The sequence below is a fragment of the Pipra filicauda genome, unplaced genomic scaffold (assembly GCF_003945595.2).
Source record: "Pipra filicauda isolate LSUMZ 115617 unplaced genomic scaffold, ASM394559v2 scaffold58_size5111680_pilon, whole genome shotgun sequence".
Lineage (NCBI taxonomy): Eukaryota > Metazoa > Chordata > Aves > Passeriformes > Pipridae > Pipra > Pipra filicauda.
This window is the reverse complement of record NW_024104742.1, coordinates 3,265,491-3,283,679: the sequence shown is the minus strand read 5'-3', so window position 1 is coordinate 3,283,679 and position 18,189 is coordinate 3,265,491. Positions and strand designations below refer to the sequence as shown.

Here is an 18,189-nt window from a genome sequence, read left to right as displayed (position 1 = left end):
ATATTCCTGTTACAAGCAGTTCTCACAAAGACTTTGGTTATTAAACCTTGTTTTTAAAGAATAAAAATAAATCTTCCTTAAGTAGTTGGTTTGCTGCAGCTTAAGTTTTACAGGTCTCTGTGCATCCTAGTAATTTTTTTATTAGTTGTTTAAAAAAATAAAAAAAATCACTTGAAACCTCCCACAAAACAGATGCACAGCATCTTTTAGGAGGAACTTGTGTGTTTTGGTTTTGTGGGTTTTTTGTTTATTTGTTTTTTTCCAGTAATGAGCTAAATTTGTCAGATTCATCGTTTTGTGCTTTCGAAAGCAGGACGCACCACGTGCGTCCGAGGCTGCTTGCACTTGCTACCTTCATGGCAAGATTTATTTCTTCTCTACTGCATCTTCTTAATAGAGGCCTTTAATTTCTCCTTGTTTTCTTCTGGCTTCTGTAGCTTCATCTCCATTTATTCTGTCAGAAAGAAGGCATTTGGAAGGCTTTTTCCTGTCAGTAACCGTTTCTACAGAGTCATCAGTTCATCTTGTAATCCAACTCTGTGCTTGTAAGTCAGAGCACCTTTGTGTTCTTCTGTCGCTAGTAAAGCAACTCACCAAAATAAGTACTGAAGCTAGGCAATAATAGGCAATGTTAGCAAATAACTGTAAATTATTTAAGCAAATAGTTTTGGAGAAGCAAATATTGCTTAGTAGTAACTTGTCTGCAGTAGCATTTTAACACTGACTTGATACAGTGTGATCAATCCAGAACCCAAATCTCTCTGTTCAGTGCTGCAGCCCATGACACCCTTGTCAGCTGGCCTTGGTCTCTGGCAGCTTCTTGGTTCTTCTTTCTTGTTTTCTCTCTCTCTAAGAGTTTTTTATTGACTTAGGTGCTTTCAAGCCCTCTTTGCTAAGTAGGAGACATGAGCTGCATTTTTTAGGTTTTTTTGGTTTGTGGTTTTTTTTAAACAGCTTTTTATCCAAGTGCTGTTTGCTTCTGACGAGCTGTTCCATTTCAGGTTAGTTAGCAAATACTTACCTTTAACCTCTTTCTTCAGATAATCTCCCAAAACATGGGGAAAGCAAGGCATGCACTCCATGGTGTTACTCCTACTGCAGTGGTCTGTCTCCTTTCCTCTATCCAAGGGTTCTGAGGGCCTGGATTTTGTTTTTCTGTTACTGTGTTACAAGTTTTATTCCCTTTCCACATCACATGCAGTGTTTTCCCCTCCTCTCAGGAAGGTGATCCTTTCAAAAGTATTGGGAGGACACACAACCAGGAGATGAAGGTTTGCTATACTGGAACACAGTGACAGCTACCATCACTTGTTTCTCAAACATTCAGACAGTTTGAAAAGTTAGTCGTCTCTATAGCCCTCTAAGAACAGGTGCTTTTTATGTTTCTCTTATGTGTGTTTTCCCTTTTCCCGTGTTGCTTTTGGAGATTCCGATTGTATGCTCACAATGGGCAATGTGTGGGGTTAAAAGTCCTTATTGCAGATGGGAAATAGGCTGATATCAAACTGAGTATTAAACTTACTTAGCTCGGCTACTGACCTTAAAATCATTAAGAAGCTGTGAGCAATTGCTTTTTAATTAAGCAAAATCCCTTTGAACTTCTGTGTTTTTCTTGGCCTTCTAGCAGTAATGTTTACAGGCGCCTTCTTTTTTTTTGTTACATTTGTTTTTCTAGGTTAATAATATCTGCTAATCTAAAAGCCAAACAGAGTTCCCTGTTTGTGAGCTGTGCTGCTGTAAAAAGTGTGCTCTGTTATTTCCCACCGAGTGTGTCTTTAAAATTAGTAATGGAAACAGCTTAGTGAAGGCAGAGATACAGGACAAGTGCACCAGTTGCATGTGCAGAAGCAATGCACTTGATTTTAATGAATGTCTTTGTACAAATACGTATGCAAAACTCAAGCTGCAGTTTTGAAGTTTTCCATTATGGTTCTGTAAAGCCCCATGTTGGTAGGAGTTTAGATGGGAGACGCCAAGGAAAAGAGGGGTTGTACTGCAGGGTACAAGCTTCTTCCTGTTGAAATGTCCACACAATCTAAAAGAAAATGTCCATTTCTGAAGCAGCTTATGCTTTTGTAGAGTGACGGTGCAGTATGTTTTTATTTTTAACAAGTTTGGTGGTTTTCTAAAGTTTGAAGTCTCTTATTCTTGATTAAATGTAATTTAATTTACAGCAGAATATTTCAAAAGGGTGAACTTTCTGCTTTCTAGGCTTCATATTTTAAAAGTCATAGAATACTATTTTCACTTAAGATGAATATGCATCCCTTTAGAGAAATAGTAACTGTTCCATCTTAGCTTTAATACCAAATATAAGTTGTTGTAGCATATCTTATGCATGAGGTACAGTTGTTGCTTGGTCTAATAGGACAGTACTTAAGATTTGGTTTTAATTTTTTTCCCTCAAGTACCTTTTTTTTTTCTATTTTTAAAACAAAAAACCCCCAGTGAAATATGACATGTTCAGTTTCTTTCCTGAATTATAGTGATATTTATACAATTTAATTGGTTTATATAAACTAAAAATAAAATTTGACCTTAGTGAGATAAATTTCTATATCATGTCTGAAAAGGATTATTATTTTTGGTTTGTTTTTTCCAGGACTGTTTCCTTAAGGCGTTCCAGTTGCTTGTTTTCATGACTTTGAGCCTATTTAATCAGAGATGGAGCAGATGGACTGCAAACCCTACCAGCCACTGTCAAAAGTTAAACATGAAGTGGATCTAACTTACACAAGTTCTTCAGATGAAAGTGAAGATGGGGGAAAGCAAAGGCAATCTTATGACTCAAGAGAAACTCTGAATGAATATAGCCAAGAGCTAAGACTTAACTATAACAGTCATAGCAGAAAAAGAAAAGCCATTGACCAGTCCACACAAGGTAAATCATTTATTTTATCTACTAATTATGGTTATTACCTAATGATTATCTACTATGAAACAGTATCCTGTTATCAGCAGATGAGCAAACATTTTGTTCTTAAAGGCTTGTGCTGTCAACCTGCTTTTCACCTATATTTATATATACCATAATATAAAAAATTTAGGAAAAAAAATTCTTTTAAGTAAAATTGCTTTTTTTGGCAGGACGGGCTGAGTGATATTCTGGAAATCATCCCAAGCTAGCCATAGACAAATATATCTTTAGTAGGAGCTACTCTTCTTACTAATGGTCACTGAGTATTTATTACCTTTGTATATGTTGGGTGCATTCTGGTATAAAAATCAATGTTGAGGCTGCAGATTATACCTGCTTGTGCTTACAAAGCCTGTGAATTCATTCAAATGCATCAATTCTCTTGACATTTTTAATCATATCAATAATCAAGTAATTTAAAAGCTGAAGAGAATAAGTGTATTGTAAGGAAAAACCTGACAGTAAGTTTCTATTTTAGCCTTTTGCATGATAAGGACAAAGATTTGAGCACTTATGATAGTTGAGCTAAGGTTAGGAAAAGCTACTCTTTGGTTAGAGATGAAAGCTAAAGACTAAAGAAATGGAAGGATTGAGGAGAATTTACTGCAGCATGCCCTGATGGACTCGTGCTGCATGTACAAAATGGCTTGTCTGCTGCTTTCAGCTCTGTCACAAATTCAGGCGGGATGGTGGGGCAGGAAGAATATTTTTAAGAATTAGAGTGTGTGTCAGAAGCAGTGGGAGTCCTGTCCCTTTAAAGGTAACAGCAGAGGGGTTCCAGGGGCAATCCCTCCCTGCTCCTCAAGGAAGTGGTTGAATTGCATTACAGTGTGACCAGTGCTTCTCAGCTAAAAATTTTAGTATTTTTTTTAAAAAAACAAACAACTCGTAAGCAAACAAAGAAACCAACCCAAACCCCCCCAAAAAAGCCACATCAAAAACCCACATGCACAAAGCAGCCCAATCCCTCAGTGCTTACCCAGAAAAGCCTTCTCCAATTTTCTGAATATAAAAATAATTTTTTTACAAGAAAATGAAAGAAAAATAAGCTTTTTGAAGATGGAAAATTTGTCTCTTCTGTGATGTGTAAATTAATGTAAAATTTAGAAAGGCTGTGCTACATAGCTCTTACAGCTTTTTTGTATTTCACTGCAGATATTCTGACTCAAGTTACTCTTAATACTTTCATATACTGAAAGTACCTATAATTTTTGGGTGACAGAGATAGGCTCAATCCATCTGCATATATTCCCTCCAAAGAGTTACAAAACTGCAATTTTTGGAAAGAAGAAGTCACGAACACAGATTTCAACAACGTACTGTATAGAAAACTTGACTTAGATATGTTTGGTTTTTGTGACTTTATCTTGAACACGGTGTGAGAGTTTGGTTAACTGAGATATATATGGCTGTATTTTTGTGCCTGGAGATGGTGTAAATATACTTGTAGATCTACTTAGAGCAACTCCCTCATTGCTTATCACTGTGGCTGTGAAAGGATAACCTCTGCAGGGACCAGGGCCTTGAAGAGCTCCCTCTTTGCAAAGCTTTGTTGTTATTGATATTCATGTCAGCTGTAGCATCACTAGCTTGGGCACATATAAAAGGGTTGCAGTCACACTACTGTAGGCATAAGAAACCAGCCTCTGTGTCATGTTGAATTTATTCTTCCAGAACATTGCCTCTGAAAGCAATTGCATTAATATTTTTAGCCAAATTACTGTGCATTTCTGCAAGAAGTTGTCAGGCATGAACTTACCCCACTTATTCAGGACTGACCTGTAAGGAATCAGTTATGTGCTTGTGCAGACCAACAGGTGTTTTGCACTCATGTTGTAGGATGAAAAAGCAAACAGTAAGTATAGAATTGATCTGTTCATTAAACAATGATTTTTAGGTGCTGTTCTTCAGGTCTAGTACTTGTGTCACTCATGGAGAGTCCAGTGCAAGACGAATTGTGTGTCTGGAGTTACTTAAATCAGAAACTTGCAGTTACCAGACAATTCAAGATTTAACAAATACCACCACAAGCCAAACAAAGTTTGGCCTAACAACTGAATGGGAGCAGATACAAAACTCTCCTGACAAAGTGTCATTGACTAGTAAAGAGTCAGTGCTAAATGCATAATGTGTACATCTAAAAATGCATTCTCTTAGTCACTGGAGCATTCAGAATCCTGCTTGTCTGAAGATATGTAAATCTGCAATATCTCATCCTGGCAAGAAGATTTTATGAAGTAAATTCTTGGCAGACCTGATATCATGTAGTTTGGAGATACTGGCAAACATAGTAAATTAATTCTTGGAAGAATTGGTAAACACGTTGTTTTGTACTTGAAAGAGATGGGGTAGAATTGGCAGAAGTTGTCAGAAATGTTGCTCTTGCTGGGAAACTCATTGATGGACTTGGCTGTGCGGGGAAAAAAGTTCTCATAGTTGTACTATACATAGATTGCACCTCGAGCTTATTTGTGACGTGTTTACATAATTAGAACTGTTTTCTTCCGCAGTTTTCTCTGTTTCCACTAAAGTAAATGTGAAAGAACCTGTACTCTACAAATACTGGCAATACAGAAAAGCTTTCTGGCTTTTAGGTTAATTATAGATTTGTTGAAAACACTGGTTTAGAGGAATGAATTCCTCATAGGATAAGCATCTGGGATCGAGTCACTGGCATGATAAAGTTTATTGATTGTTAACAATATGAGCATACGGCAGTAAATTTCTGCTTAGACAAACGTGTATTTCCTGGCAAGATAAATATATGGAACTGCATTATGGGTAAAGCAAAATGGAGTTGTTCCATTGGAGGATCCAACAGCAAATATTTTCTGGTAAATCTGTGTGAGAAAATCATGATTACTAGTATTCTAGGAAATGACATCTTAGAGTGCTTCACAAAGAATTGGCCGACTCTGCTTTTAGTCCAAGAAGTAAGGAAAACCTTTTTCTGGACAAAAGCTCCAGAGTGGTGACATAAGTAATGTTTGGTAAAACAGGTATATGAAATTATCTTCAAGAGAGCAACAGATCCAGCTAAATGTTCAAAATCTTCCTCAAATGAGCTCCGTTGGCTCCATAGAGAGGCCTGGGTCACAGTGTGAGGAAAGCTCTTTCTGCCTAAGGCCACTTCTGTCTCATCCTCTCTTTTTAGGCTTACTGCTGTTGTCATCCAGTTCTCATTTCTGCCCTCTGTTACATCCTAGCAATGGCGAGGAGACACAGAGGCAATAGAAATGTTTTAGTGCTGAACAGCACTTTCTTTCCTTAGGAGGGAAAAGCTACATGTGAGGCTCAGAAATAGGCGGTCTGTTTTGCTATGCATTAAAGTTCAGCAATTTTCAGCTTACCAGGAAGGAACATTTAAACACATGTAACTCTTAACATCATACGACCGGTCAAAACCAGTTTTACTTATCATCTTAGACATAAATAAAAGGCGTGCTGACAAGCACTGGTAGGAAATTGTCCTGTCAGGAAAATGTCATGGTGGTGTTTTGTCATCTGTGAAGTGGCAAAAGCTTTTTACATAATAACCATATTCTACTCAGGTTCCAGAATTATGTAAATCCACTCAGGGCAGCAGATCTGCTTTGTGTCTGTACCAGGGCCATGGAGAGAGTTGAATTTGGTCTGTATGTTGCGTGTATTTTTTGTTTCAATTATTTTATTTTTAAATTATGTATAAAGGTAAAAAAGCCTTTTTTAGTTTCACCCCTGAATCTGTTATCTATAAGACAAGAATAATAATCTAACAAACCACAAATCTGTGGTCTTGTGAGCTCTCCCAGGTGAAGCTGATGCCAGCAGAGTGACTGTGATTTTTCATTGTTTTAATAGAGATTTGGAGCACTTACCTGGGTGAATTTAGGACTCCATGCTTATAAATTTCCACAGTTAATGAAGGGGAATATTTTACTGGGAGGCACCCCCAAACTCCTGTTATTAAGAAAGTGGAGGTCAAGTATGATCAGTGGTAACTGTTCTACCCTGATGGAATAGCACTGCCTGCTAGTTACATATTTTGGGGCCATTCATGGCATAAAAACTATCAAAATAAAATGTCTATTTATTGACATGTGAACAGGACACAGTAAAATGCATTTTTTAGGTTTGCAGCTGGAATGGAGGTTATTAGTTTTGAGAAAGATAAGGAAAAGAATGTCAAAAGAGAAAAACTCTTAAGAGAACTACTGCTATGCAGTAGAAATGTGGTAGTTTGGATTTCTTCAGCAGAGTGGTTATTTACATCTCTCTTGTTCCCTATGTTTTCTTTATGATGAGATTTTTTGGTTAATGAAGGGATTTTTTTTAACCTTTAAGCTGTATAATTTGTTTAGAGCTGTGCCTTGAGCTGTTGTGGAAGGTGATTGTAGCACAGTGGAATGAAGCATTCCTGAGTACTTTAAGAGGAAGGTAGGAACAGATTGATCACAAATGAAACCAATTATTTTTGCAAATAGTTTTTCTTGAAATGCTATAATTTAAGGAAGAAAAATTAAAAGAAAAATAGAAGACTTCTGGTACTGTACTATTATTAAAATAACAGGGCTAGTATAAAAACTGGTGACGTATTTTGTATTACTAGAATCTTTTTTCTCTTTTTTTGCAAATGCCAGACACTTAAATTTTAGACTTTTAGTGTTGTTTGCAGCATTATTTTGCTAATTTTAGCAAATCTTCTGAGAACTTGATTTAAGCACGTTTTGTACCTGTACACTTCAGAGCAGAGACTTGAGGCATAATGAAGAAGTGATATGTGTTTAAGTGCGCACAGTTTATCCCTTGTACTGTCTCATGAAAGGGACTCAGCTCTCAGTAGAGGGTGATTTAAAGGTCCTTCAGATTTCTGGGCTGTAGACTAGCGGAAGGAAGCGATAGCTAATAAGCTCCATCTCCTGCTGCTGCATGTTACACCATCTGCTCTGAGTGTTTATGAGCTTCATATTGTCCAAAAAAAATACATATGAAGCAAAGTAAAAGACTCCACACTCCTAAAGTTCTAGTGCATTGTCTCCTCCTCTATTCCCATACACGAATAGGGAATCCTGGTGTGTTGTGCTTTGTTTGACTGTCTGTGTTCTAATCACGTTGATGTTACTGTCTCCCGGAGAAAAACAGTGCCATGAGCAGTTCCCTGTGGCTTCCTGGACTGAAGCCTTCTGCTCTGTGGGGAGTATCTGCAAACTCTGAGGAAAGGAAAAGCAGCACTTAGGTTCAGACCCCCTCTGGATATTCTTTCTTGATTTGCCAAGTAATTGGAAATTTCTCTCCCTGGAATAACTGGGGTGAGGAAACTGTATGTTTGTGCCTTCATTTAAAATCTCACGGGGCGAATGCTTTTCCTTCCCTTCATCAAATCAAAATACGTGAGGAAACTGAATGTGCAAAGACACTTTTTTTCCCATGAGTGGGTGCTCAGTTCCTAGATTACAAACGTGTTACAAAAGCTTGTAACCTACTGTCACCATTCCTGTAATGCTGCTTCCAATCCCGTCTTATCATCTCAGTGAAAAAATGCCTCATATGATCAAAAGTAGTTTCATTCTCATAAGTAATTCTTCTGATTTAAAAAGTGAGTATCCAAGAGAGGGGGAAAAGTGGAGGAAAAAAATACAGAGAGAGGAAATAAACTAGAGAAGGATCACAGTGCATTTCAAATACCCTGCTAACAAATCTCATGTAAAGAATAAAAAAAAATTCTCCAAATGTTACACAAGCTTAACAATCCATTTGTCAGTGCACAGATATAAACTATCCTTGTTCCCATTCTCTTCTCTGAACTACCAGTTTTCCATGGTATCAAATGCCAGAAATCATAGAAATAAAAATCAGAAGGGCAGAGTAACCCAAAGAGTGTAACAGAAACCAAGGTGTATGTGGATGCCCAGTCCCTGGAAGTGCTCAAGGGCAGGTTGGCCCTTGCAACCCTAAGCAACCTGATCTGGTGAGTGGCTTCTCTGCCCATGGCAGGGGGATTGGAACTAGATGATCTTTAAGGTCTCTTCCAGCCCAAACCATCCTATGATTCTATGAGATATGGCAACCTTGGCTGTAACTTGTGCCCAATACCAATGGAATATGTAGAGGAGAGGCTTAAACTTTTGAATTAATGTTTTGGAATTCTATTTGTCAAAACCTGGAATTATAGTTGTTAAATGTTCTTGCTATATTAATAGACCCTCTTCCTGTAACACTTAAAAGTGTCCAAGATGATGTCATAAGTTAAAAGATATGAACAAGTATGAAGACCAAGTGAGGATGTGGGTGTCACAGAGCTTGGGAACCAGAGCATGGCTCTGCCTCTGCCCTACAAGCTGTTTTAATATACATACTCTTGCTGTGTCTTTCATGTCACTCTTTTCTGAAACAAAGAAGAGCTGTCATTTTCTGGAACTAGAAATCTGGTTTGCTTATCTTCATTTGTAGAGCAGATGCTGAAACAAAATAACATTTCTTCCTGGGGTTTCTCATTTATGTATCTGTCAGAAGGTTTTGTACCTCTCAAAATGAAGAACTGTCAAGAAGTAGCTCAGTGAGTCAATGACATTGCTGCATATCCGGATAAACAGCAGGGTGGGTGTATCCTAACCCATATAGAACTTGAATTAGTTTTTCTTTGGAGAATGAGACTCAAATACTTCTGACCTAGTGTAGATCTTTATGTGAAATAAATTGCGAATGTCATTTAAAATCTAAGGTTCTCTTTTCAAAGTTTCAGTTTGGTTGGAAGCTGTTCAAAATCAGTTTCCTGCTGACTGTCACTCATTAGGAATGCTTTGCAACTGGGTGAAGTATCTTTAGCTCAGATGGGAGAAACAGCGTGGAAGAAATAAGGTAATGTTTAACACCAGCAGACCGATTCTTTCACTACCCCCATCCCCTAAGCACCAGTTATATAAGAAACTTGTGAATACTGAGTAAGGTTTAAGTCACTTCCAGCTGTAACCTCAGGAAAAATAGTCTGAGGATCTAGAAAAGTCACGTACCAAAAAATAAGCAGTTGCTGTGAAAGTCACCAAGAGATTATAAAGCCAGCAAATTGAAATTATAATGTTAGCACTGTGACTAATGAGATATAAATGCTAAGTTTTGTAAAAAAATTATGCTTTATTCAGTATTAATGTTCTAGAATTCATGACCACTATAGAAGTTGTGTATCTGTAAGAGAGAACATTAGCAACTGGACTATTGTACACAAAAATAGGCTATTACAGAAATCCTGGTCTTTTTCTCTCATAACTGAAAACAGTAGTATCTGAAAAGTTGGGTGTTGCCACTGACTTGATGTAAGGTGCTTAGCTCCACACTTGCTTTTTAAACTGCCAAGAAAAACCCAATCATGTGAGCAAGGACTATCACCTTGCTTTACAGGTGATAGGGAGCTGTAGAGGAAGCTGTTATTAGCTACAGAGAAGCAGCATCAGGTTATGCTGCCCATGGCTTCTGGGAGAAAAACCACGTGTTTTTAATACTAATTCTGTGGGCAATTGGTCCTTTGCCTTCACTTGTCATACTACTGTAAATCACAAAATAATATTTGTGTCTTTAACAACAAAGGACTACATTACAAATTATGTATTGTAGCGTGTGCCAATACCTAACCTTGAGTAGTGTTTTGTCAGAAGTGTGTAATTAGTGGTTTTGGAAAGGAAATATTTGTAGAATTTATTTGGTTTGTTTGGTTTGCATACAGATTCTCAAAGGATTAATTGAGCTGTTGATTCTAGGGATATGACTCTTCCTGGTATCAGTGAGAATTATGCCTATAGGTGTGAGTTTAAGCTGATACTGTAGTAGCAATTACTTAAATGTTTGCAGTTAATTATTGAATTGTTGGCTATTGATCTGTAGACTTTCAGCGTTCAAGGATGGATGCTAATAGTTTATTTTTATTGTATGCTTAGAAAACTAATCTGCTTTCAGACAATTGAAAGACAAAACCTTACTTACTGAATTATTTATCCATCTTTATGACCTCCCTGATGGATCAGAATTTTGAAGATCTTATTGATGCATGTTTTTAAAGTATCCCTTGGCTCCTCCCCACACTTTTACTACTTCAGTGGTACCATCCACTATCAAAGTTTGTCTTGTTTCCCAGGAGAGGAAAGCACAGGGATGAAGATCAGTGACAACCCTGGTCAGTGGGCTGGGTCACACCTGCCTTCCGTGTGACTCTAGAGCAGTCATCCAGGTGGTGATACCTGTGTGCCTTTACCACTACCTTCACCACAGCTTTAGTTCCTGCTGCTCACTTAAATACCACTGCTTTGCAGTTAAGGGCTGTCATAGCTTCACTCCACACTCGTTTGGACCCAGAACATACAGGTGGTGTCCTTCTTCTTCCATTGTCCTGTTGGACAATGTGTCCTCTGTCTTCTCAAGTCTGTTATCCCGGGGCTGTTCAACTCATTTTTGGTCATAAAAGGAAAGGTCCTTCAAAACAGTCCAGTTTGCTTCTTACATTGCTTTTTTAAGCATCTGAGGATTTTTGGCACACAGACATTTTCTTTTGAGGTTTTTTGGTTCATTTGGGTTTTTTTCATTTATTTGCTGATGACATCTATTGGCAAAAGAAGAAAAAAAAAAACTCACTAATGAGTTGAAACTCCTCTACTTCAGTCACACTGTGGTGGCTGTTGTGCTTCTGGGGCAGTTCCCAGATGTTCAGATGGCTGGAGGCTTGTGCTGCTCACAAAGAAGTTGGCAGAGGCAAACTGTACCTTTGGAAATGGCTGCCTCTGAAAAATTTTATTTCTCTAAGGAAGCAAGATGTTCTGTGACAGGGTAAGATTTTGGACTTGTGGAGAAAAGGAAAGGGGTAGCATTGGATACCTCAATGCTATTTACTGCTTGCAGAAACAGTAGCAAGAATGTATTCCTTGGAGTAGGGATGGGCATACATTCAGAAATAAAAAAGCTATTTAGCTAATTTTCAGCTTTGTATTTAGGAACTAACACAGGGAATAGGTCTGCCTGCTGCAGGCTGTTTCTCCAGTTCGTGAATTCCTGGCACCTGTGTCATACAGCTGCACTAGACCTCAGTACAAAGTGAGCTGAGTCTGCTTTGGCCAACTTCTCCCTAGCATTATTCCCACTCTCCAGTGAAGTATTAGGCAGCCTTGAATTCACCCATGTGATGAATATTCATTTCACAGGTAATTATCATCATCTCTCAGCAGCTCCACACAAACAAACCAAACTTCTCACGCAACCGGTCATTGCTGTCACTGTTTTGGCAGCATGAAGCTTATGATTCCTCATGCTTTAATAATGCTCCATCATCTGTGCTATCAGATTTGGGTCAAATGACCATGCTGAGGGTTAGAAAACTCTTCCTTCAGACAATGCTTGATGTATTAGGAGAAAAAAAAAAAAACCAAGGCATCTGTCACTCATCTTTCCGTGTGCTGCTTTAAATCCCTCACTCGAGTTAACAGCACAGTGGACACAAACAAGGTGCTTCTTTGCTGTAACTTGGTGCTCAAGTTTAGATACCTAATATGACCAACTGAGTGTTCAGACACTATATTTCAGTATTTTCAAGTTTTTCTATAAGATTGTAGTTACTAAAAGAAATCTCAGTCCTTAAATTGGATGCAGTAATGGCTTTATCCCGACTGCCAATTGAGTGGAATAATGTTGCTGCAAGTACCTATATTTCAGTTCAATTTGATGATCTTTTTAGAAGAATTATATGTGTAAAATATATTTTAATGGCTAATAAAACCTACTAAACAAGAAAAAATGCTGTTTTCTTTCTGTTCTGTAAGTATTATTATTATTGTTATTATTACTAAAATTAGTAAAAGTTCTAAACAGCTACAATAATTGTGGTAAGAGATCAGTCTGTGCCTGAACTGGTTAGAGTTCAGTAGCAGATTCTTTGCAAATGAGGCATTTACTGGTGTTGTCTTTGACAACACGCAACATAATTTTAGTATTTGTATCATTTTTTAAAAAATTAGCCTCAAAACATGCTCAACAAATCTGCCTCTTATAATTTCAGCAAACTAGTCTAAGCAAGAAGACAGCTGTATTAAACAGGAAAATACTGACTTGTGACATTTTCTATCCAGTGTCTCTTTAGTTTCTCAGTAGCAGAGCATCAACAGACTGCTCCTCTTTCAGTGTTTGGTTTTCTATCCTGGTCTCTGTTCCATAGCCCTGCCCCTGTGCATTATTCATTCCTTATTTTGAACTTAAGTAAAGCAGGGAGATGTGGGAAGGGGACAGCAATGAGGGAGGTACATACTCTTTTAAATCTGTATGTTGTTGAGATAGTCCAATTACGTACTTTTTATTAGCCTGATGGAAATAGGTCTTTGTCCTCTGTTCACTTTCTCCACTGCTACATGGCATCTCACTGTTCATCCTTCTTGGTTTTGAGTTATTCTCATGTTCAGACCCCCTGAGCCCAAGCCCAACCTTCCCTCCTTTCTAGCATTGAAAAATATCTGCTCCTAATTCAGTGCTCAGTTCTTGCTGTGTCCACTGAAATAAGACTCGGACTGGTTTATCAGAGCTCTCTCTGATTACAGTCAAGTCAGAGAGGCTGTTGCTTTGTTTTTAAAGATAAGTGGTTTAAGCTCCTACGACCAAATGTTTTGGTGTTTTTCACTCATAACCACTTCTGGATGTGCTGCTTGCATCCTTTGCCAGTTGTCCTGATCAGCTGTGCTGTTTATTTCCCATTTGCTGTGTCACTGCTGTGTCTAATATTGGACACAGTACGAGATGGTGCAGCTCAGGAAATGGTGAAGCAGCTGGTAGGGAAATGAGACAATACCAAATGGAGAATAATGTGAAAAAAGGCGAAATCCACATGTGACTTTTACACTCTATGGGGAGCTGAAGACTCTGCACTCAGCAGGTTTGCATGAAACAAATTTAATAGGAAAAAACAGGGGAAAAGGATTTTAAGGTCTGTTTAGCACATAGAGCTGTCTGCTAGAAGAAACCTTTTCACAAAAGGATACTTAAGCATTTCCCTTTTTTAATCTGAAAAAAAAGATCCATACAAAACTGGATATTAGCTTGTATTTTTTTCTGATAGATTATTTTCCCTGTAAAATAGTTAACACTGAAGGAAAAACAGGCATTTCTTTCTGTAGACTATGACCAAGTCTCTCTAGACTGCAGTATTTACTGCAGAGGGAATTTTCTATGTGTTAAAATTGTGAAGTTTATAGTTACATGTTTTAAGTCTTGTAGTTTTGGAGTTTTTTTCCTCTCCTTAATATAGTGAGTGCATGTGTGACCTATGCTTGACAGTAGATGAAATAGTTGCTGCTACAGTCCTTTGAGAACAGCCAACAGTAGAGCTAAAGTGTTTTTGTAGAATAAAACTGAAAGAATTGAGACACTCAATGCTCCTATAAGCATTCCTGTTGTTAGATCCTCAGCATGATTCCGAATTGCTCAGGTGCAGGAAATGGCTGCCTTCTTCCTCTCAAAACACCTGTCCCCATGGTGTGCATTAAAGCACGTGAAGGTTATCTAAGACAAAGGTGTATATTGCATTTTTTTCCTGGTTAGCTGTGGCCCTAGTGTTTGAATTCTGCACAGATTCTTTTAGCAGTACATATAAATGTCGTTGAACATGATTTAATACACAATTGCTCTCATTTTTGCTTGAATCTGGTATTTCCCTGGAGTATCTGTTTTCAGTTCTTTCTCCCTTATGTGTGCCTTTTCTGATCATGGCTTAATTACATTTTAAGTGCCTTCTGTGTTACTGTCTCCACCGCCTCAATTAGTTCACCTCCAACTGTGTGAATTTTTTAATAAGGAGGCACAAAGTATTTCTGGCAATACAGGGTGTGAGCTTTGCTTATCTGCCTATGGCAAGCTTTCCTTCAGGGCATGGCAGACTTTACAGAGCCACTGTGGGCTGATCTGTTAGTGCCGTTTGCGTTTGATTTATTTTCTTTGGGTTAGAGTACTCTCAGCTGCTGTGGAGGCTTCTCTGACTCTTCCCAGGCATCCTTGATCGAGCACCTTTGCAGAGCCAGGAATTACGGAGAGCTCCCAGGCTTTCAGTTGCCCACGGCTGTAGAATGCAAGGTATGTTAGCTCTGAAGAAGGTTACTGGTGTGCATCTTCTATTCCACAAATGTCTCCAAGGCAGATGCTAAAAAACTTGAGAAGCAGGTTTTTTTGTGGGGAATGCTAATACTGTGGGCAATTCCTCCTGTGGTTTTTGGTCTGTTAAGATCCAAACAAATGATTTTACTTTCTGATTTCCTTTTTCAGGATTCATCTAAGAAAGTTGGTAACAACTGCCAGCTCTATCACGTTGGGTAGTCAGCCTCCCAACCATCTTTATACACATTAGCAATACATATGTCTCCATTTATTTGATGATGAAGGGGTTTTGGGTTTAGTTGTGGATAGTTAACATTACCTGTGATTTGCATTAGAAAGAGCAGGTGCCTGCCTGCTAATTTTCAACAGCGAGCAATCACATTTTAATACCAGTCAGTGACTTGTTATTTCCCAGCTATCAATTACATGGCTGTGTCTGTGTAAAAGATAAAAATACTGTGTGATTAAATCACAGGCTGGAGGTTTCAAAGTCAGAGACTAGAATAGCTGCTAAAGTGAGTATCACATATCTAAATAAGCAACTTAGTATTTTGAAACAATTAGAGCTCTCATTAAGAAAAAGCAAGGAAATTGAAGAGGTGTAGAGCTGAAAAAATTGTAGCCAAGTGCTCCTAAAAATATTGGAGTTGTTTCATCATGTAGTGGCTGTGTTCCTAAAGTCTGGAAAAATTTCAATGACAGATCATGGGATCTCACAGCTCTTGTTTATACAATGAAAATGTTCAGAGCTCTTTTGATTTGATGGGCTTTGGAATTTGCATACTTAGTTCCTTTAGGTGCAGCACTGGAATGACAGTTGTACTTCCCTCTTTGGGAGCTCTACATCAAATCTTGAGATGGAAAATCTTGTAGATACCGTATTGTGTGCTTAGGAACTTTATTATCTGACACAGTTGTCTCAGATTTTCATCTTTCCTTGGTAACCATGATGTGCATTTAAGGTTAAAAGATGTTTTAAGATGTGTTTCTTTAACTTAAATAGCAATGATGTTGTGTGATAGTGGTGTAAGAAAACCACAGTGTATTTTCTGGGCATGCACACTTGGAATGATGCCACCACTTTCAGCTTAGTTTCTTTGATGCATTTTGATGGTATAAAACAAAAAGTTATTGTTTTGCAGTTCCTGATACGGAATGTTAATGTAACTTATATAGTTACTTTTAGAAATACGGTGTAGAAGAAGCACTATCTGGAAATATTTGAAAATCTAATACAGGTCTTGCAAGGAAATTAGTTAACCAGTTGAAAAAGTTACTGCGATTGTAGGTGTAAAAAATATGATATGCAAACCCAATGATTTTCATTCAATTGTTTTAATATTACTTAAACTGCAGCAGAACTGACCTTTAAGTTTGAACTGCTGTTATTGACATTTCTTTGGTAAACTGGACACCTGAGGAAAGAGGGGAGCAGGAGTGGTCAGAATTATTTGAAGGCAGTTAAATCTCCCATTTCTTGATCAGATGGAACATTTGATGACAAACCCCTCAAGAGTTTTTTGGGGGAGGAGGGTTTTTTGACTGACAAGTTGTATCCCCAGTTGGCTAATCAAAGGGAACGGACGTGCCAAGGTGTCTTTCATGTTCTCATTGGTGTCAGATTGGCAGTGGGATGTAATTGGATGTGAATGGAAGTACTGAAGAGCTGGTGCACATGCTCATGCTTTCTCTTCCTTCTTCCAAGATTAATCTGAAGGGTGTACTTGCTGGACTAAATTTAGCAGTTCAGTCTAAATTAAAGAATACACTGCTTTCACAGTAGATGTAATTTATTAAGATCATGATCCTTGTGTGTAAATTTTTGCATGATCTGGAAAAAAGAAAAGAGGAAAAAGAAGTGCAAATACTTGCTCCTCTAATCTGAAATAAGTCAAAGTCAAACTGTTTTGCTGTCCTAACAGGACATCTTTGAGTTGATTTGGGCTTTTTTTCCAGTGGCAAAGGTGATTACATACTAAAAAGTGGTGAGTAAATTTATGGGGAATTTATGGGTAAAAGTGAAAAATCTATTTATGGGATGGATTTTCACTTTTATTGTTGGGGCCTAACCCAGTGTCTTTTGAAAACCTCACCTAAGAGATGGCTTTAAAATGCTTCATAACACTCTGTGTTCCACATTAGTGCTCTGGTCAACAGTCATTGCTCTGTAGGAGGACTCTGCTATTCTTCATTAAGAGCTCTGGTCACCCTGATCTAACTTGGCCCTCCTTTGAGCACGAGGATGGGCTGTTGATGCCCAAAACTGTTTCCAATTTCAGTTATTTAAAGAAAAAAAAATATAAAATTAGGTCTAGACAGATCTTAGACATCCTACCAAGAAAATGATGATGAAAATTCCAAATTTTGGCTCCATTAGACAGTCATTTTAGCTGTGAATTCTTGGGAGGGGAGTCAGACATACTTTCACGATTGGCAGCATTTATGGGGTTGTTCCCCAAGACCTGAAGAGGGTGTCTGGCAGAATGTGTGTCTGCTTGCTGTGACCAGCAGACCTGGAGCCACTGGAAGCAGCAGACTGGGATTTGTCAAGCTTTTACATGGAGGCCAAGAGCCTCCTGCTGAGCACAGCTCCTGGGACCTCACACCCCAGGACAGGCTGTTGCTCCTGTTTTCTTTGTTTCTGTGATGGCAGCACAGTGACAGCAGCTACTGGTCCTCGTGCTCTTGTGCACAAGGACTGTTCTCCTGGTCTGTGCTGTTTTTGTTCTGTACCCACGCACACACACATAAGGTGTTCCTGGTGACTGCCTGTGCATCACCCCCTCCTTTAAGGGATTTTGCCTCTAGGTCCTTAGACCTCTCTGTGACATCTGCTCCTTTGCAAATACTTTTTCCTAATTTTCAGCTTTTTTAACAGTCACCAGGAACGTGAAGAAGTGCGACTTGGTCAGTGCAATCCTGCTGAAACCTTCCTCTTGTTTGTGCTGTTCCCTGTCTGAAATAATTCCTTCACTGAGCATTCACTGAAAGGGGCACAGGGGGATCAAAACCACCTTCCTCTGCATCCGTTTGCTGTCTGCCTTCCACTCCTGTCACTTCAGAGGAGGATGGCTGGTAATACCCTTGATACTCTCTTAAGCTACTTTAAAGTTCTATTAGAGCTTCGTAGTTTCTGGTGAAAGTTAAGGTGAGGAACTGAGTTACTCTGATCATTCTTTTTG

General features: G+C 38.4%; 1 protein-coding gene across 5 annotated transcripts in view; it reads left to right on the top strand.

The window, feature by feature from the left end:
• TENM1 (teneurin transmembrane protein 1) overlaps nucleotides 1–18,189 on the top strand; it is a 649,978-nt gene that overhangs the window by 414,115 nt on the left and 217,674 nt on the right. For all 5 annotated transcript variants that reach the window (XM_027716459.2, XM_027716460.2, XM_027716458.2 and 2 more), the window contains one exon: nucleotides 2,603–2,881. In XM_027716459.2, coding sequence (XP_027572260.2) covers nucleotides 2,665–2,881 — 217 coding nt within the window. In that variant the 5' untranslated portion in view covers nucleotides 2,603–2,664. The remainder of the gene's footprint in view (nucleotides 1–2,602; nucleotides 2,882–18,189) is intronic.